This window comes from Choloepus didactylus, chromosome 19, assembly GCF_015220235.1.
Source record: "Choloepus didactylus isolate mChoDid1 chromosome 19, mChoDid1.pri, whole genome shotgun sequence".
Taxonomy (NCBI): domain Eukaryota; kingdom Metazoa; phylum Chordata; class Mammalia; order Pilosa; family Megalonychidae; genus Choloepus; species Choloepus didactylus.
Window position 1 is genome coordinate 24,252,248 of NC_051325.1, and position 21,048 is coordinate 24,273,295.

At 36.3% G+C, this 21,048-nt stretch overlaps 1 protein-coding gene across 1 annotated transcript; it reads left to right on the top strand.

Moving 5' to 3' along the window:
• The first annotated feature begins 12,768 nt into the window (after positions 1-12,768).
• MKKS (McKusick-Kaufman syndrome) lies at positions 12,769-20,252 on the top strand. Its single transcript, XM_037812421.1, has 4 exons — positions 12,769-14,164; positions 16,959-17,134; positions 18,086-18,196; positions 19,613-20,252. The coding sequence occupies exons 1-4, from the start codon at positions 13,180-13,182 to the stop codon at positions 20,051-20,053; spliced, it is 1,713 nt and encodes a 570-aa protein (XP_037668349.1). The 5' UTR covers positions 12,769-13,179; the 3' UTR covers positions 20,054-20,252.
• Positions 20,253-21,048: the final 796 nt, after the last annotated feature.

The window sequence follows — 21,048 nt, forward strand, 5'->3', positions numbered from 1 at the left end:
TTAAGAAGGCCAGAGATCTACCTTTAAAGTAGCTATAGGCCGTAAATACCTGCCGACGGAATACGTGTGGACGGATGGTGAGGAGGTGTACCAGGATTCTGGATACAATTGGATGAGAAGTGTTCTCACACTCCCATCCGCGGGGCCACACCGGGAAGTAGGTGGAAAAGGTGTTTCCAGGCCAAACACCGATTGCACCTGCGCTGGCGTCTTCCGCTGGAACCTGTAACTCGTCGGTGCCCCAGTCTCTCCCTTCACTGGGAGGGACCACTGAACACCTGTGTCTGGCTGGGAGGGCACAGAGTATACTCGAGGCCACCTGGGAGGTGGGAGCCACCCTCTGATGTGGAACTGGAGGTCAGAGTTGTTGAACAGCCTGGTAATACCGACTGTGTGCAAGCAGAACAGGACTTGATAGGGATCAAAATCCTTTTGAGATGGAGGAGACCTCCTGAGGTCATTTTCTTCTTCCTCCCAGATGGGCCCATGCCCAAATCCTGTTGCAGTTGGGTGGCCTTTTATTTCATAGGCTCTCGGTACCATCAGTTTCATTCATTCATTGACACCATCAGTTTATCTACTAACAAATCCTAACGTGTCTGTGACACTATGCTGAGTTAGCAGATGTAGCAGCGAAGAGGGCAGACATGGTCCCTGACCTCATGGAGTTTATATGCATTCACATGATGGAGGAAGGAACAATAAACCAGTACAATCAACGAACAGGATGTTTCCATATTGTCCCAGGTTGGGTTCCCAGGGAAGCAAACTTTGAGGGGGAGATTTGTGTGAAGGGTATGTATTAGGAAGGACTCTGTGGATCATCTGACCTGTGGAAGGGAGAGGATGGAAGCAGGATGTGGCAGAGAGAAAGGTTGAGCTGTCATCTCAAGGGATGGCTCTGCCAATCCCAGGGGAACCCTGGAGCTGGGATGGCCCTTCAGAGTCATTCAGCTTAGAGTGAGGTTCCAGGCCTTTATACTCCTGTTATGATTGGATGGATGACCATTGCCCTAGAAAGACGGCTTTACTTGAACTCACTTCAGCCAAGGCAGTACTCAAAGGGAGCTGACAGCTGAGGACTCTCTCAGAACTCCCAGCAGCTGTGAAAATAAGTCCTTCTTTCTGGATGGGGATCAAGGTGGCCCATCACATCGTTCCCCATAAAGGTAGTTAGGGCTTTGAAGGAAGCAAATAGATGTGGTAGAGAATAATGGGATAGGTGAGGGAAAACCTTTAGATCAGCTGATCAGAGTAAGGCTCCCTGCGTAAGTGACATCTGAAGAACAAGAATGAGTTACCCTGTATAGGACGAAAGGAGCAAGACTCTACATCCTGCCATGCATGGGGAATAAAGCAGTGAAACAGAACAAAAGGCTCCTACCTTCTGTTGTAGTGGGAGGCAGTCACTAGTTTTTATAGATACTGATTCCCTGCTGTAAGTGAAGAAGACGTAAATAAAAATGAATTGAGACTGGTTCAAAGAAAGAGGAGAAAATGAGAGGTATGGTTTTGAAATTGAGTCAACTTGGTAAAGGCTTTTAGTCTCTACAGCATTTCCTTTTTAGCTCCTATACAGCACTGAATCTCATTTTATTAGGATTGTGCCTTTCTCTTCTCAAGCCTGTGTTCTTAAGGACAGGAACCTTGCCTTTTTCATCTTGGTAGGTCCCCCCAGAGCCTGATGCCTTGTTAGCACCAATAGACACTCAGAAAACATTTGAGTAAAATGAATCTCGCACATATTTGAATTGAAAATCGATGAGCCCTAAATGATGTTAACACTGTAGACATAACTGTATTTGGATCTGTCTTTACAGTATTTTTCCACCTTCATAATGTTAGAACCAAAAGTTAGTTGAAATATTAGATAATAATAAATAACTACTCAAACAGGAGTTTCCTGAGGTCCTTTTTTATATGTGATTTGTATTAGAGATAATCATTAATATACTTACAACAATGATGATAATATTTGCCTTGTATTGAGCATTTCCCACATATCAGGCACTGTACTTAGATATACACTTACATATTCGTCTTCACAGTGTAGGTATTATAGCCCCATTTCACAGATTTTGAAGTTGAGGCAGGGGAGAAGTAACTTGCCTGAGGTTATAATTTGTGGTAGAGTTAGAATTTGATTCCCATCAGTTACTCAGAGCCTTTGCTCGTAAGCAAACCAACAACATTTCTGAAACTGCAGTCCAAATATCATACTAGTACTAATATTTAATCACTTGGCAACTCTAACTGTTAACCATTATCAAGAAAACAAATCTGATTATTATTCACCTATCTTTGCTGCTTTGCTTTGTCAATGACCTTCCCTATTTCCTTCACAATTAGCTTTCTTGGCTCTCAGTTTAGGAGCTTGACTGTTGCCTATCTTTTAACATCCTGGGATGGATATACGTCTACCCTACCCTAAACAAAGTATGAGCTCAAAAGATTTCAGAACCTCTTTCTTAAGAATCCAGCTATTTTATTCAAATCCTGACTTAATGAAACTTCCCAAAGAAGCAGACCTCCTTTATAGGGCCTCTTCCCTGTGTCTGGGCTACCATTCCAGTCCTCTCCTGTTCTTATTACACTCCAGGTTGCCCTCAGTAATGTTTTTTTTCCTGTTGAAATAATCAAAATAATAATGCTAGTTCACAATCACTGAGCCCAGACTAAGTGCTAGGTCTTGTGCTAACCACGTAACAACCTTGTGATGTGGAATTCATTATTCTCATTCCAACAGATGACTGAACTAAGGCATAGGGAGGTTAAGTGACTTATCCAGGGTCATATAGCCACTTGTAAACTGGTAGAGTGGAGAGTCAAACCCCAAGTAGTCTAATTCCACTACTCATCTGGCTAATTTCAGCATGACAATGCATTTATACTAAAATGTTGTGCTGTGCTTTACTTTCTGAAAACTGGTAGTTAGGGATTAGATCCTGGTGGGCTTTTTATGCTGTACTAAAAATTTTAGATTATGACCTCTGGTTAAAACAACATCACTAAAGGCTAAAAAACTTGCATCACTAAACATGACCAAAATTTTTTTTTTTCTTAAAGATGGACAGTATGCAGAATAGACTAATAAGGGTAAGGGGAGGGATAGGCTAGGACAGTGATTCTCAAACTTCAGCAATAAAATCAGCTAGAGAGTTTGTTAAAACAGGCTATTGGATCCTGCTTCAGAGTTTGTGATTCAGTAGATCTGGGGCAGCCTGAGACTTCACATTTTTAAGAAGTTCCCAAATGATACTACTGGTCAGGAGACCCACACTTTGAGAACCACTCGAAGTAAGGAGGTAATGTAAGGTGAGGTTCCGAACTGTGGGTTATATAAAGGAAACGCTCAAATAAATGGCAGCAGGATTTGTTGACTGACTTGAGAAGTGTGAGGAAAAGGGCAAAGTCTCCTATATCCAAATTTCTGAACTGAGTGGCTTGGTAGATAGTGCTTTTATTAATCTAAACAGGAAATACAGGAGGAACAGCAGTTTGGAGGAAAAGAGAACTCATTTTTACATGTGATGAGTTTAGTCTGTTTGTGGATAAAGGCAACAGTGGCAGTTGGGTATTTGGGTCTAAGCTGGAGGTGAAGATGCAGGAGTCTTCAGTGGTTGCATTATAATGGAAACCTTGGATGCGACTGAGACCAGCCAGGAAACAAGTACACAGGGAGAAGAGGACCAAGGGTAGGTCTTTGATAAAGAAAAGTAAGTAGGTGGAAACCAAAGGGCCAGTAAAGGACACAGAGCAGGAACAGAAAAGTCCCACAGAGCCAAGTACTTAAAAAGGTTTCAAGAACACATCAAAATGCTTCAGCAAGATCAAATAAGAGGAGGGATCAGTGCCCTTTATATTTAGTCAGGATTTTCCATGGAGAATGGAACAAAAGCAGTTTCCTTGGATTTTAAGATGGAATGGGAAGAGACTTTTTTGGATGCATTGTTTGAAAGGAATGAGATCTTGTGGGAGCTGGAAGGGAGGCTGGTAAAGGGCAGCTGCTTTAGGCAATTTGTTTTGGGTTCTTTCAAGGAAGAAAAATGGCCAGGTTATGCAGAGTAGGAAGACCCATTTAGAGTGGGAGGTTGAGTTAAGAGAGAGGATGATGTAATTAGAAAGTTCTGGAAGCAATGGAAGATGGGACTAGTGATTCAAAGCTGCCAAGGTCACATAAAGACATTGCTGTAGCACTAAGAGCCCAAGCAGCTGAAGTGAGAGACCACACATTTAATCTGGAACAGTCTGGCTGTCTGCATGATACCCCCAGCAACCACAGCATTGAATGGCAGCCGCGGTGAAAAGGGACGGAAGGATTTTCAAACAGCTCTCTAAACCACTACCATTCTGATAAGCCACAGTGCCAGTTAACTGGCTGTCCCTTCCTGATTCGTCACCAATCCACCTCTGACTGGTCACAATTTGGCCTTCAATTAGTGAAATTCTCATATAAAACTTGTGATGCTTTCAGTTTATATTTGTTTATTAGTACATTGAATTCACAGTAAAGATGCAGGGGAATAACAGAAACTGTAAACTGTATGTAACTGTGTTGACTTCACTGTGTCTGGGCTGCTCTGCTGTCAGCAGCCCAGACTAGGGGTGGGTCAAGCTGGCCTCGAATGGTGGAGTGGAAAGGTGGTGAGATTTTGCTGAACGGAAATGTTAGAACTCAGGAATGATCCATTCATTTCATCAAGAGTTGACAGTAACATTTTTGGTGTGTATATTTTTGAAAGTCTGGAAAAGTTTAGCAAAACGGATGTTATCTTAGGTGATGCCGTTTGAAAAGAAAGAAAAAAGAAAAACTTGTTCTCTTTAGCATGACAGCCAGCCAGTTGAATAGGTATGACAATGGGTATTCCTTTCTGAAGCATTCACCAAAGCATGCCAAAATTTGAACTGTTATCTTAATAATTCAGGATAAAAAAGAAGTATTTTTACATCAGTGATTGGAATTCAAGAATGCAGAATTCATAGTTAAAGCTGACATTGTCATTGTAAAAGAAAAGGCATACAATTATAATAAACATGTTCAGATATCACCATCACAAAAGCTGGGTTAATTAATTGTTTAACATTATTCCTAATGTTCTCTTCATGATTAAATTATATTTGGCGGAAGTTTAAAACAATGGTTTTCAAATACTTGAAACAGAGCAGCAATAAAAACATGTGAAAAAGAATCTATCTTACACTGTGTCCAAAAGACCAGCAGATGGCACCCAACAAGCCCAGTGGGCAAAAGAGAACTTTTATAGAAAATACCCTTCTTCCAGGTTGCTATAGCCCTAACAGCAGAATCCTTGGTGATTTAAATTGATATGCTTCTGCATAAAAAAAAAAAAAGAGTAATGTAATCTCTAGAGCCCAGCTTTTTGGGATTTTCTAGGAAATTTAATTGTCTTTTTGCCCTTCACCTGATTGTCCAGGTGTGTCACAAAGAAACCTTCATTTGGCTTGAAATGTAATGAATTGCAGTTAGAATGTCAGAAGCCTTAATGGTAGAAATTGAAAAGATAGTTATCTCTGTAATGCAAATGGTGGGTTGGATGCAGGGCAGTGGGGGTGCAGTTTGCTGTCCTACACAGTTATGTCTTAAATATAATGAGTATTTGTTTGAGTTATGTATCTGTGTTTTCTTTTCTTCACATTTGTATTTATATGAATTCAAAAACTGGTATTTGTAGTGAAGTGGAAGTATAGCAAGCTTCTCTCCCTTCTGTTCATTTATCTCTCCTTGTTCATCTGTACTGAGAACTAGGCTAAGGAAAACTGAACTAAACTTAGCCCAGCTAATCTCAACTATTAGTAGGCCACGCATGTGGTTTTGGAGGCTACAGACTCTTGCCTTCTAATTTTGGACAAAATGGCATGAGACCACTGTTAACCTCTTACATACCTAACATGAGCATCAGAAGAACATGACAGATGTTCTGTGCTAAGGTATTGACTTCCATGACCCTCATGGGTGTGCCCCATGAACTCCAGATAGTCTCCTTGTCTGTCATCACACGCTGAAAATTCTGATTGAATTTCAAATTCAGGATTGCCAAAGCTGGGATACAAATTTGTGACTTTTGAAAATTCTGTCTATTAAAGATAGAATACCAGCCAAGACTTTTATTATTCCAGATTTAAGTGGAGTGTCACAATTAACTGACAGTAATCTTGGAATCAATCTTTAGTGTTTACTCATTTGTAAAATGGGCTCATAAGGTTGTTACCAAAACAAAGCAACATAAAAAATATGAAAATAATGCAAGGTGCTTATTTTTGAAAGAAGAGTATCAAATGACATAGGGATATTAAGAATAATAATGAAGATTTACTTTCTTTGGGGGGGAGAAAGTTTACAAAATAACATGTATGTTATCACATTTTTGTTGAAACCAAAAAGATTACAAAAATTTTTAACTTTCTTTCCTTTAATTTTTTATTTAGTAAACTTTGAAAAAATAAGCCCGGAAAATGTTCAAAAGTTAATTTTGGTGATAAACGCACAACTATATAATGGTACTGTGAACAGTTAATTGTATGCTTTGTATGACTGCATGGTATGTGAATATATCTCAATAAAATTGAATTTAAAAAAATACATATAGGAAAAAAAAAGAAAAAGAAGCCTGTATTATATTTATTAGAAAAGGGCAGTAAAGCTAATAATTTTCCTTTTTGAGGAAAAAAAAAAAATTCCTGCCAAACAATTGGGGAAAAAAATGTTAAATCAGATTATATCCCCAAAATATGTTTGTTTAAAAGCCCAACCAGAGGATATAAACAAAATAAGTAACACATTAACCTTACTACCTACCAACAAATTTCAACATAATGTTGCCTTTTTTTTTTTTTTTTCAAATGAGCCATGTTTAGTAGAGTCTAATGTGTGTGGCTCTGGGAAGTTGGTTATTCAGGCAACAAAATACATGTAATATCCTGGAAAGTCTTTCAGTGAAATAACCTAACTGGACTAAAGTTAATGCACCATTTTAAAAAAATGTTCCATTTTCCCGGATGAAGATGGACTGTTATATATACCATGTGGTATACATTGTTTTTATGTGGATTAAATTAGAAGACTGTAAAAATACTTTGTGAAGAGCCCTATCATCCTTATCATTTTCCAAGCCTCTCAAAGGACAACAGAATTATCTCCCAGAAAAAAAGCTACCTGCTCTCCCACCCCCGTTAGCCAAATCAATGTATGAGATAGGGAGAATTTGAGAAAACAGAGCATGTAGGTGTTGAGTAAACATTAAAGCAATTAATCATTAAATCTGTCCACATCTTTACTAAGCAGGAAGTATGGTACTGGGCCTAACTTGATGTTTGGCAAATAATGAGTTTTCAGCCAAAATAGATACTAATTCCTAGGTTTAATTAAAACCTAGATCTAGCAAAAGGCACATAAATCCTTAAATTACCTCAGTAGAAGAGAATAATAGACTGTTAAACACCATGTAAACAAAATGGAGCGCTTTGTCCTTTATCCACAATGACTCCACAGGTTAATTAAGTGTAGGGAGCTCACATGAACCTAATCGGAGGCCCCATTTTCACTCTTTTCAAGGAAGGTTCCCAGTGTAGCACATTACACACTGTGATCCACATGGGGAGAACAGTACAAAACTTTCCTGTTACAGATTGTAGTTTAGTTTGTTTTGAATTTTATTCATCCCAATTTTATTATTATAATAGCCTTTTATCCAACCTATTCTCTTTTCCATAAACTAAGCATAGCTTTTAAGTGGCTTCCTGGGTGGCAGAATTACCCAGAGAGAGAACAGAAGGAAAGATGAAATTTAATTTAATTGGCAAATGGTACGAAATCTTATCAGGAGCAAGGTAATCAATCCCATTTGGGGCAGGAGCAAATGCAGCAGGTCATAAGAGGGGCCTGACGCTGCTAGTGACACTTATCCACCCTTGTAACAGAGGGTCCCACTGGCCCTGGAAAGCTACTATTTTGGGCAGATTTTAATGGTCTGGGCTTCTGCCGAGGGCATCAAGTTCACAACCTTGAAACAACTACGGTGTCAGCCACCAGTAGCCCCAGGTTCTGGAAAGCCTCTTTGATTCAATTTCACTAGCATTGTATCTGTGTGCTTCTGATTTTGAATTTGGCCCAAGGATCACAAATCTACATCTAGTAACAACAAAAGACTAGTTTTAGAAACAATTGGAGTTTTGTTTCTTTTAGAAAGAATGGTCAGGGAAAAGCTGATATATGTTGAGTTAGGTTAGTGATCATGGAAAAGTAAATAGTGAATAGCAGAGATGCCATCTAATAAAAGTAGTGTGACTTGATAATCTTCTCATGTTGAGAGTAACAAAGTTAGAGGTAGTAAAGTTACCTTAATTATTGAGGAGACTAGATATGAACACTAATGTCTTTTAGACCTTCAAGTCCTGAGCAGCTCTTACTGTCTGGTGCTCAAAAAGGAGCTTGAAAAGTAGGGCCGTTTGTATCATCACACATCTGTAAGCCAATTGCTAAGGCCCAATGAAAAAATTAAGGAGTCTTTAGAGGTTATCCAGACTCTAGTTCCCAAACCCAACAGATCATCAGAATGTAGATTTCCTGGGTCCCTCACCAGGCTTTCCAAATCAAAGACCAAAAAGAAATGTCTTTTCAAACCAACTAGCTTTGTAACTCCAGGCAAGTTACTACCCTTAATTTCTTAATGTAGAGTGTGTTGGCAGAACTACCATAGAGTAGGGTTATGTGATACTCTAAAATGCAAATGGTTCAGGACATAAATGTGGAAATGGCATCAGTTCATCCTAATACATAAAGTCCAATCCAGAACTCTTACTACAATTGAAATCCATGCTTGGCTGTCCCAATCTTAGTGGAAACACTATCACTTATATTCTGTCAGAATTCGGAACTTAAATTTTTACTATGTAATTGAGGATTATCATTTGATTCTTCTGTTACAGATGTGACTAAATGTAATTTTTTTAAAAAAGATCTAACTTTGTTGAGGTTCACAGAGTGTATTATGAATAGTATGTTGGTAAAAATTATATCCATGAATGAGTGTTCCCAAAGGTTCATACATTTTTCTCAACAGGTAATGTTGCTTCTTTACAACTGTTGACTTAAAGTTCAATATTGCTTAACAACTTTACCAAGCCTGACTTCCTGCTATCCCCTTGCACCTACAGCATATTTCTTTTTGTTAATTAACGTTGCAGTATACTGTAACTAAAAGTGTTTAAGGGTCAACTTTTATTAGAATGTGGTACTTGTGGTTTGCAAATGTAATTTGAAGGACTCTCTTTTAACTGTTAACCTTTTTTTAGGTGCACTCTGATACTGAAGTATGAGCTTTCAGTACTTATGGAGACACTACAAAGTTCTGATTGTTATGGTACCTTTGATTGGGCTCATACATTTGGGTTGGCACAGAATCAAAAGCAGCCCTGTTTTCCAAATACCTAGTAAGGACAACATACTAGAACCAGATAGTCTGGCACTTGCAAGTCCTCAGAAGAGCCAACCCCAAGGGAAGTAGCCAGCTTGCCATTTTCAGGTAAGTCCCATTTAATCTGGCCAACAAATAGTTCATTCCAACAATGGGGAACTTGATCTTTGAAAAAGTATAGAGCTCCAGCAAAAAAAAAGTCTAAGTTGGAAGATTACCTGTTGTTTTTATTATGACTCACTGGCAAAATAACATTCTGGAATTGCCTCTAGAAAAGTTTGTTGCCCAGAGACCTCTGATACTTGCCTGGCAGGGTCGTATGGATAAAAAGGAAAAGGGCGATCAATCCAAATTACTCTTCCTGCGCTTTTCACTAGTAAGGTCACCAGGATCCATGAATATGTACAAAGGAGCATCTAACTCCATGTCATAAATCCATTACTGAGCATCAAAGTCTGTCACTTGCAAAAGATTTTCTTTTATTATTATTCTGGTTTTTTTTAAGACAAATAAAACTAATTGTATTCATTTCTTAGCATCTGATATTTTAGCTTCAAAGTAATTTGTGTCTTTTGAGAGCCACTGAAATAAGAGGATGTAGTTATTTAACCCAAGTCTGTAGTCCCTTATCGATAATTCTAAAATCCAAAATGTCCTAAAATCCTAAAGATTTTGTCATAATTCCTTTGGCACCAAAACTTCATCTTAACTGATTATGAGACAATTTGCAGTCTTCATCCTAATTAATAATGAATAGTTTCACTGCAGGAATATTGTTATGTTTGATTATGGGTATTATAATGTTCACTGAATTATCTTGATTGTGAGTATTATAATATACGCTAAATTATATTTCTAAAAATTCTGAACTATGAAGCTCATCTGGCCCCAAGGGTTTCAGGTTAAAAAACTATAACCCTGTAATTGTAGAATATTTTCTATTCTAATATATGTGTTTTGACCTTCAGGTGAGTAATATATGCTTTAAATTTTAGTATGAGGGAGGTCATTTCAAGGTTTTCCTTACGAAAGGAGGACCTGAGTAAGACTTTTCTCAGTTAGAAGAGGTCTGTGATTTTGACTTCTGATAAAATTATGTTACTAGCTACAACACTATTTTAAATCGAGATTTTATTTTTAAGTTTTCATAAAGAGAGAGCAGGGATTATGGTTTAAAATATTTGGTAATTATTTAATATAAAAAGCCAGGTAGTAAAATATAAGCTCAACAACTTAGAAGAGTAACCTTAAGACATTATATAAAATGTGTATTTATAGGTGGAGCTTTAGTGGACATGGGCAGGAAGCTAAAGAGTTTATTATTTATTTGATTTTTATCTATAAAGTCTTCCAGACTATAAAGACATCATTATAGAGTATATACAGTCTACCTATGATATCATATTTTTCCTTTAATTCTTGTCATAAGAGTTTGGGGGCCTGGTGTAGCCAAAGTTTGAAAAAGAGAAAGTAGTTTCTTCTTAGCAAAAGAAATACAAAGGATATTATTAATCAAGGAATTCTTAGAGGAAAAATAAAGCAGAGAAAAGCAATTGTAAACAGCTATATTAGAGGCCAACACTGACTATCAAGCAAGTAGGAGCATATATTTTAACAGACTTTGGGTCAGAAAAAGTTAAAGCGGGATTTAGAGTGAAACACTGATTCCTAATAGTTGAAATACAGCAAAAGAATGTGCTGTAACTGTCCCTGACTATTTTTTTATTTTTACTTTTATTACAAAAATAGATACGATAGTGTATTGAACCCTCAAGTATCCATCAGTCAGCTTTAACACATCAAATTTTGCCAGTCTTCTTTTATTCATCCTTTTTTTTTGCTAGAATATTTTAAAGCAAATTCCAAGCTATAGTATGTATCATATGTATCTTTAATAATAGTAAGTACAGACACACACACAACCACAACTGCATTATCACACTGAGAAAATTAACTTCTTAATGCTATCTGATACAAAGGCCAGGTTCATATTTCTGAATTTGTCTTAAAAATCTCCTTTTAAGGTCATTTTTGGAATCAAGATCCAAACAGCATCCACACATTGCATTTAATAGACGTGTCTTTTCATGTATTACATTTCCCCTGCCAGTCTGCTTTTTTGAATTTCCCACATTCTGAATTTGGCTAATTACATTCTCATGTTATCTCTTAACAAGTTCCTCTCCCATATTTCCTGTAATCTGATAGATAAGAGACTTGCTTCAATTGAATTCTGTTTTTCAAACAAGACTACTTCATGGATGGCACCATGACGTATATCCTAGTGAATCATACTGTTTCACGTATAATGTCCGGTGGTTACCTTTTTGGTGTTGCTAAGATGATATTGGGTTATTAGGCTGATCTCTCCATTATAAAGTTCCCATCAATCTTTTAGTTCTTGAGTTGTTAGCATCTATTCATTTAAATATTTTTCACAGATTTTATTGAATCTAAAGTAACCATTGAAATAATATGTAAGTAATTTGGCTATTCCTGGCATGAGATGAACCAGAGTTTTTTTCCTCCTCATGCCATACAAGAAGGTGATTGTAGCTTTGTCATTGTAAGGAGAAAGCTGGCCAACATTGCCTTTACTTTATTTAGGCCCAGTTGCCATGGTCACAGCCCTTTAACTAAATTGGGAGCAGCAGCCAAAATAACACTTCACCTAACATCTCTCATTCTTTTCACTTCTTCACACATTTTCAAATCACCTTTTGGTCTGTACCACCATACTATGTCATGTTCTTCTTTAGATAGTACTTTAGGTGGAGAGTACTTAGATTATTTTTGTTTGTGCTAAATACTGTCCAAGTAGTGATCATAGCATATTCCTGAAAATTACTAATAATTGGCTGAAACTTCACCTTCAGGGGACCAGTTCTCAACAGACAAAGTCCATGACCTGAAATTGTTTAGTCTTTTCACACATTAATGCAGTGTTAGGATTTTATGCCTCAAGGCACAATATTTACTACCTTGTTAAGGAAACTAGTTTATAATGTAGAGATAAAATTAGCTTGTCTCTTGTAGAAGCCAGTAATATTCTAATAACTGTACTTTATATAAGCTTTCTTGCCATGTTGTGCGTTCCAAAATCATTGAAATACAAGCACATTTTCTTATGAGGATTCATTAAAGAATGAAGGTAAGTTAAGTCTAAGTTGAATTTTATTTCTCATTTCCTGGAGACTGGTTAGCTATCTGGTGCCAATAGTAGTTCCTTTTTGTAAAAAAGGAGCAGAGCGTTAGAATAAATTGTTGAACTGAAATCTATAAAATGTTTGGGGATTACGTCTCTAAAATATTTTATTTTTATTTCTTATAGAAAGAAGAGCTTTGAATCTGATCTTGATATTAAAAGAAGAGATGAAAATCAGTTGGATTAAAAAGAACTGGCTTCTTGTAGCTGGGGTATCTTTCATAGGTATCCATGTTGGGACATACATTATACAGAGGACTGCAAAAGAGTCTGTAAAATCCCAGTCTGGAGGCAAACCAAAGCAAATTGAAGAATGAAGTAAAATAAATATTTCGAATTACTAATATGTCATTAAATCATTATATGCTGATTAGCTTCATAAACATGAGGTCTTTAATTTTATAACCCCAATACTACACATTCAGTCTCTTATTCTTGAAGAGTAATTTTTTTAATCGTTAAAACCCGTGACAATGTAATATATGGGAAGTAACGTTAACAAAATAAAAGCTGTCTTCACAAGTTACCGTCTGAAGTAAGATGTCACGTTTTGAAGCTAAAAAGCCCTCGGTGTGTAAAAGTGAACCACTGACAAGTGAGAGAGTAAGGGCCACACTTGCTCTCTTCAAAGGAATCGTAACGTCGTGCTATGGCCCTTCAGGGAGGCTGAAGCAGCTACACAATGGCATTGGAGGCTCTGTGTGCACAACCTCACAGTCATCAGCCCTGCTCGGTTGCCTTTCAGTCACCCATCCCATGTTAAAGATCCTGACAGCTTCCATCCAGAATCATGTGTCAAGCTTCAGTGATTGTGGCTTATTCACAGCCATTCTTTGCTGCAACCTGATTGAAAATGTTCAGAGAATAGATTTGCCACTCACCACTGTCATTAGATTAAATAAGCACCTTTTGAGCCTCTGCACCAGTTATCTTAAGTCTGAGGTCTGTGGTTGTCATGTCCCTGTCGACTTTGGTAGTACACACATCCTCCTTTGTTTGGTGCACAGTATATTAACGAGTAAACCTGCCTGTATGCTCACCACAAAGGAAATAGATCACATCAGTACTTTGATTCTGAGAGCCTTTTTGCTTACAATTCCAGAAAAAGCTGAAGAGCACATCATTTTAGGAAAGAGTATAATTGTACCTTTAAAAGGTCAGAGAGTTATAGATTCCACTCTGTTACCTGGAATTCTCATTGAAATATCAGAAGTTCAGTTGATGAGGATGTTACCTATCAAAAAATCAAGTGCCCTCAAGGTGGCACTCTTCTGTGCATCTTTATCTGGAGACCTTTCTGACACTGGAGAAGGAACTGTGGTGGTCAGTTACGGAGTTTCTCTAGAAAATGCAGTCCTGGACCAGCTGCTTAACCTAGGAAGGCAGCTGATTAGTGACCACGTAGATCTTGTAATGTGCCAAAAAGTCATACACCCATCACTGAAACAGTTTCTCAGCACACATCATGTTATTGCCATAGACAGAGTAGGAGTGGCCCTGATGGAGCCCCTGAAGAAAATGACAGGTAAAGCCTCAGCTTGCATTCCTTGCAATTGATAAATCACACTTTTGAGAAGAAATATTCTTGGTGTGTTACTGCTAATGCCTTGAAAAATTTTAGAAGCCACCACCTTTACAACATGTGTTAAGTACCAGTTTTGGCAGCAAAGGTTGCTTCTGAACAAGATCCTCGTCATTCACGTATGAAAAATTGTCGAGTAATTGTGACCATTGTCTGTGTTTTCCAGCCCCAAAATGTACTAGAGTTTGTCAGAATCTAAAACTGCTAACCCCCAGCTGTTTTATGAATTATTGAGAAATCTTAACATCCTCATAAGATCTTTCATGCTTCACACAAATGCTTGTATTTGAATTTTATGAAACTCCTAAATATTCAGAAGATAACTTTGTATCTGGAATACCCATTTTATTTTCAATTTCATCATAAATCCAACTGCCTAAATAAGGGTTACTGATTAGATTTGATTTCATGTGTGTGTATGTGTTTTATCTGTAAATAACCCAAATATTTCCAGCTGGTCTTGAGAATAGGGACCATCCTTTTATTTTTCAGCATGTAGAATAGGGCCTAGCCCACAAGAGGTGTTCTATGATGTTCTATGATGTAGTTGGTACATAAATGTCTATTGAATTGGCTTTATTTAATAACAATTACAATGGAAAGGAAATCCACTATCTTTCACAAACTTGGCAAATTAAAAGCAAATAGAAAGTTGGTTTTGTTCAGCTGTTGGAGTTAGACAATGAGAAGCTGAAGAGTTCCTGATTTGAGCCACTTTTCAGTATCTCTGACTGCATTGACAACCTAGATGATCATTTAGTTCTTTATTGACAAATTTTTGTTACTAGACAAATATTAAATCATTGTTTATTTAAGTATTAAATTATAGTTCACTATTTTTACTTTTATAAATCGTCAAAAAGGAACAGTATTTATGCCAAGTGTTGAATACATAATCTCTCTTGGTTATTACCCTACTTTTATAAGATTGTTAAATGACCCTCAAAGTGGAAGTTGTTCAGAAGTGGAAATAATCCTTTGAAATTCAATGTTGTTACTGAGGATCAGACCCATAGCCTTAAATATTTACTGGTTTTTCATGAATCAGGCAATTTCATCTTGTGAATATTGGGTATTCTAAATTATTTAGTCAGCTTTTAAAATATGAAACATACTTTCCCATTGAAACAATATTAAAAATAGTGTGAGTTTTCAGACGAGTTCATAATTGTTATTTGACCCATATATAGCTGGAACATGGCATTAATAACCATAGCTTTAGTCCTGGATTTTGGGAGCAGAGACCCTTTGAGACAAGAGGAAAAAGGGAGATAAATCTCCTATACATAGCTCAGATAAACTTGTAGAAAAAGTGAAGTATGTTTTAGACCTAATCCATGTTCCCTAGTATATCTATGTTAACATTATCCCCTTTCTCCCCTTTCAAACAAAATTTGATGGTCTAGATTAAGTAGTGGGGTTTATTGTTTGTGGACAACCAGCATGTGTGAAGCCCGTCATGGTTTACAGAGCATTCTAAACATAATTGATTTGATTTACTTGTGAAGTAGGCATTATCCCCATTTTACTCTCATATGGAGAAGGAAGCCCACAGAGAAAAGAAATGTCATGAGTGACTTGCTCATCATCCCATGACTGATAAGCCATAAAGCCAGGATCTTCTCACTCCACATCCCCTGTCATTTCCACCACATGAACTTATACAATGAGATTTTGGTGCTTTTTATTTCTTAAATTTTAGATCACCCTAAAATATTCATTGCTTCAGAAGTAAAGATGAAAGGTTGGATAGTCGAGTAAAATCATTCATGTTATTTTCTGGGTTCTTTATAAACTTTTTTAGAGCCTAAAGTGTTTTTGAACGTTATTGTTTTAACCCCATTATTTTGAAAGAAAACATCTTTGAAACGATAGTTTAAAAGGAAAGGAAATGCCCAAAGGGGTGAGTTGCTCAGAGTTACAGTTTTAATCTTTAGATTTTAAACCATCATTACTTGTTTCTTGTACAAGTTTGTTATAGGTTTCTTTTCTTACATAACTTCCACTACAGTTAGAGATTTTGGAAACATTCGAGTCATCCTAACTTCTCATTTATTCATATTTTATTGATTTGTGAAATTTTACTATTTTATCTGTACATGAGGCAGGTAGGAGACAAAATACTTAATGTATCAAAGAATAACAAAGGAACCGAAGTGTGTCACAAACTTTATTTTGACCTAATTTAGGTAGCTATTTACTGACAAACAACTGCTAGGCAAAAAAATTCTATGTTCACTAAATAGAGCTCTAAAGGAATTCAGCTACACAGCTATTTGAATTGCTTACTTTATTTAAGCGATTTAAGTTATTATGAAAATATTAACACCTTTTTTAAAAATTAGTCCTTCACCTTATTCCAGATTAGTGGGGTTCTTAATCTGAGATCCCTGAGCCTCAGAATGGGCTTCCAGGTTCCTAGATTTCCTAAAAATGTATGCACAGTTTTGTGTCCATTTTTCTGGAGGGAGAGAATGAAATAGCTTGCAACAGATTTTCAGAGTTTGTAAATCAAAAGAATTTCTGCTTTATTTTATTTGTATATTATTTTAATAGAATGTTACTTATTTCATAGGTTTAAAAAGATGCATCATGTTATTTCTTTATACACTTTCATATTTTAAGTGATATGCTTGTGTGACTTTTATATTGGCTAGGAATAAATATAATAATTTTAAATGGTTGTATATTCTACCTTTGCTTATACATTTTATGTTTTCTAAACTTTAAAATATAGGAACACAACCTATTGGTTCCCTGAGCTCAGTCTCTCCTAGTAGTTATGGAAGTGTGAAAGATTTGTGCTTTGCAAAATTTGGCTCCAAACAGTTTTTTCATCTTGTTCCTAATGAAGTGACTGTCTGCAGTTTGCTTCTCTGCAACAGAAATGAAACTGCCTGGGATGAGCTGAAGGTGGGTAATGAACCTGAAATTCCATATCAAGGTACTATGACAGGGATTAACAGTCATTTGGACAGATATGACTTTTTTCATCTCAGTGAATTATGATTTTTTTCCATAACTTCACTACGTAGTATAGGAGGCAAAAACAACAAAAATAAGAAGAAAAGTCACAAGTAAGCTAGTTTGATTGCCTACGGCATTGCAGTAGACTCGGCACGTGCTGCCACTTATTATTTTTATTACCTAAAAGCAACTGAAAGGTCCTTGACATGTAGCAAACTTTCATAAGGAATTAATTTGAATTGTGTACTCCTTGATGCTGATGTGTATTAATAATTCACTATTCATGAGGGAGTAAGGGAATTCCCTAGAAAATGAGTTCCCTGGTCAGTGTCGATCATCTACCTCTTAGTAGAGTTTGTTGTTCTCTACCAGTGATAACATGCAGTTTATAAGGGAAGTGATGGCCCAGGGTACAGCTACAAACTTGAATTCATGATGCTCAAGGACATGTCTGTGAGGACTATTAAAAGTCTGTGTGCTTTTCCGTTTATTACTGCTGGATTATAGCGAGTGCTACTATTTCCAAATTCTAAGGCATTTATACAACTATTTAGCCTGAAATATTTTTTTAAATAGAAGCAGTAGCAAACCTTGCTGACCCAGATATTTTGAGGCCATCCATTTATGAATTTCAATTTGAAGAGCTAAGTATATATAAAAGAAATGTTAATCTGGCTTCATAAAGACAAACATCTGGCAAAAGTAACTTTCCTTAGTCTCTAGTCTTTACTATTCCAAAATGTATTAATCACATTAGAACTTTGGCAGTGCTTGGTTTGGTTCTTTTGCAGTTAAAATCAAGCTCTTTGACTCCACTATGTAGCTTTGAAAGCATGATTATGTTTCTTCCTGCATCTGATGTGAATGTGTGGTTCTGAGGATTTGTTTCTTTTTTAGCGCACATGTCAAACAGCACTGCATGTATTGCAGTTAACAATCAAGCAACCATCAGTTTTGTTGGGAGGTGGCTGTACTGAAACTCATTTGGCTGCATATATCAGACACAAGGTAAGTTAGATAGTACTTTTTTTCAAATTATCTTGAATTCTCAGCACTGTTTGTTTTATGAGATAATAAGCCAAAGTGTAATATCCTGGAGCCTTTAACACTTATCTTTCAGTAGTCTAACTCAGTATTGTATTCAGACACCCTGAAGGAAAAACCTGCAAATATAAGGTAATATTATTGTACTTATTATTATTAATCTAACTTATTAGCAAATGTTCATATTCTTTGAGTATTGCGTACATATGCTACATGTTGAAACTAGCATTCTGTTAATGGGAGTTCTCTTATTAGAGATCTTAACTGCTGTGGTACAATAACTGATAGTCACAGGGGAAGTACAGAGGTTCTGCAAGATACTTGAGTACCTTCTGGATCATCAAGAAAAGATTGAATTAATTCCATTTATTAAAGCATTCCAAGTAGTAGATTCCATTATAATTTTTAAATTGGTATCCATTTATGATATGTAGTAATTCTATTAAGTAGATTTTTTTATTAATCTAGGAAACTCCATTTCTTGACTGTTGTCAAATAAGTTTAGTGCATTATAGTTCTGATTAATTATTCCATAAATCCTTACCTACAATACAGCATTGACAATATGGAGAAAATTATGCAGTAGAGATTATCTCACTTGTTTTAAGCCACCTGGCAAAAAAAGAGATCATTCTTTTTAAATAGTGAGGATATTCACTATTCCTCTACCTAAATTCCACTACTGTTCAGTTATTAGTTTGCTAATATATTAATTAGCAATTAATTTTCTATCTAATCTTGAAATTTCTAGGATTAACCTTTATAATGGTGAAACTGAAAACCAGTTTCTTAAGTCATACTAGCTTTTCGTTAAAGAGAGAAATATTTGTTTTTAAAACACTGATAAGAAAATTGCACATGTCCATAAATGTTTTTTGTCTTAATGATAAGTGGGTTCTCATTTTAAAATAAATCACAAACATTTTGCAGAATATAAATAAATACTTCAGTTGGGACATTATTCTTTAGGAACTTTCCTGTGTATATAAAACACGTGCATGATGTGTTGTCCTTCATATATTAAGTAGACACTACCCACTTTCATGCAGAGTAAGATGATGATGGGATTTATTCTGAGTCACTTATTTTGATAATATGACTGGTGGTATACATTTTTACTATATCCAGCTGGGTAAGGGATTGCAGCCTGGCCAACAGACCTATACACCTATAAGTTTAGTGCACTATAGTTCTGATTAATTATTCCATAAATGCTTACCTACAATACAGCATTGAAGATATGGTCCAAACCCTGAAGTAAATAAAGTAAGAAGTAACCTTATAAGTAAGGTTTTGATCAGATATTCTATTTTTCAGAAACAGTTTTATATCAGTAATTGTTCTGCATATGTTTTCAATGGTTTTTTTTTTCCTCTTCAGATTCTTAACCAGCCAGAAAGCATTCTCAAAGATGGTGGATGTACTCAAACAGAACTTCAACTCATTGCAGAAGCATTTTGCAGTGCTCTCGAATCTCTCGCTGGCACTTTAGAGCATGATGGAGGTGAAATTCTCATTGACATGAAGTATGGACACTTGTGGTCAGTTCCTTCAAATTCTCCCTCTGTTGGTAACTGGCCAGATTTGCTTTCAAGGTGTGGCTGTGGATTATACAGCAACCAGGAAGAACTAAGCTGGTCTTTGTTAAGAAGCAACCGTCATCATTTTGCCCCACAAAACTGCCTCCCACCTGAAGCTGCTGACTCAGTCGTCAATCTGACTTTGGACTGCTTTACTGCTAAGCTTAGTGGCCTGCAGGTAGCTGTGGAGACAGCCAATTTGATTTTGGATCTTGCATATGTCATTGAAGATAAAAATTAACATAAAAAAATAGCATGTTTCTTGTTTTAAAAATACTAGTCAATCAAGAAAAATATTGAATGTATTCATTATCTCACAATATTCCTTTTTTTGCATATTTGGATAGATGATTCAAAAAATTATAGATTTACTTATTTAAGGAAAGAAGTATGATTTTTGAATAGTAATGTCATAGAATAATAAAAATATGAAACTCTTATGAAAGATCTTATAGTAATCTTGGGGATTCCACAGATAACACTATACATTGTTCTGAATTGTTATTTTGACATCATTCTAAGGACATGCAGAAATTTAAAAAAAAATCCTAATCCATACTCTTGTTTTGGTATCCTTATTATAGTTTAGTAATAATTAAATATGTTTAAAGTATAAAATTATATTCCAAGGTATCACAAAGTACCCAGTACATATTGCTCAAAGAAAGTATTCAAACTGCACATTTAGTAAAATTTCAGTATTCTCAGTGTCCTTTATCTGAAGCTATATTTTTCAGTCGTAAAGTAATTAACGTAAAACCTAGTTTATCTACATTGCTAGTTCATATCACAGTTTTTCATTTTTGTTATTTTGAGGAATTGTGTGGTTAGGAACAAAAGATGCACATAGTAGCTAAAGGTGAAATAACTTTTTGTCTTCACATTTAAGTGGAAGGAACAACTGGTTTGTTTTAGGCTAGAGTTTCTCAACTTGGCACTACTGGTATTTTGGACCAAATAATAATTCTTTGTTGTAGGAGGTTGCCCTGTGCATTGTAAGATACTTAGCAGCATCCCTGGCCTTTACTCCTCTAGTTCTGGCAACCAAAAATACCCCCAGACATTGCCACATGTCACCTGGGAGACAAAACTGCCCCTGGTTGAGAACCACTGATTTAGACTGATAGAGAATAAGGAATATCCTTGCAAGACTTCAGAAGGCAGCATATGGAAAAGAAGTGGCAATGTTATTTCTCTAGTACAGTCCATAGTGCAAAGAAGGAAACTAGAACAGCT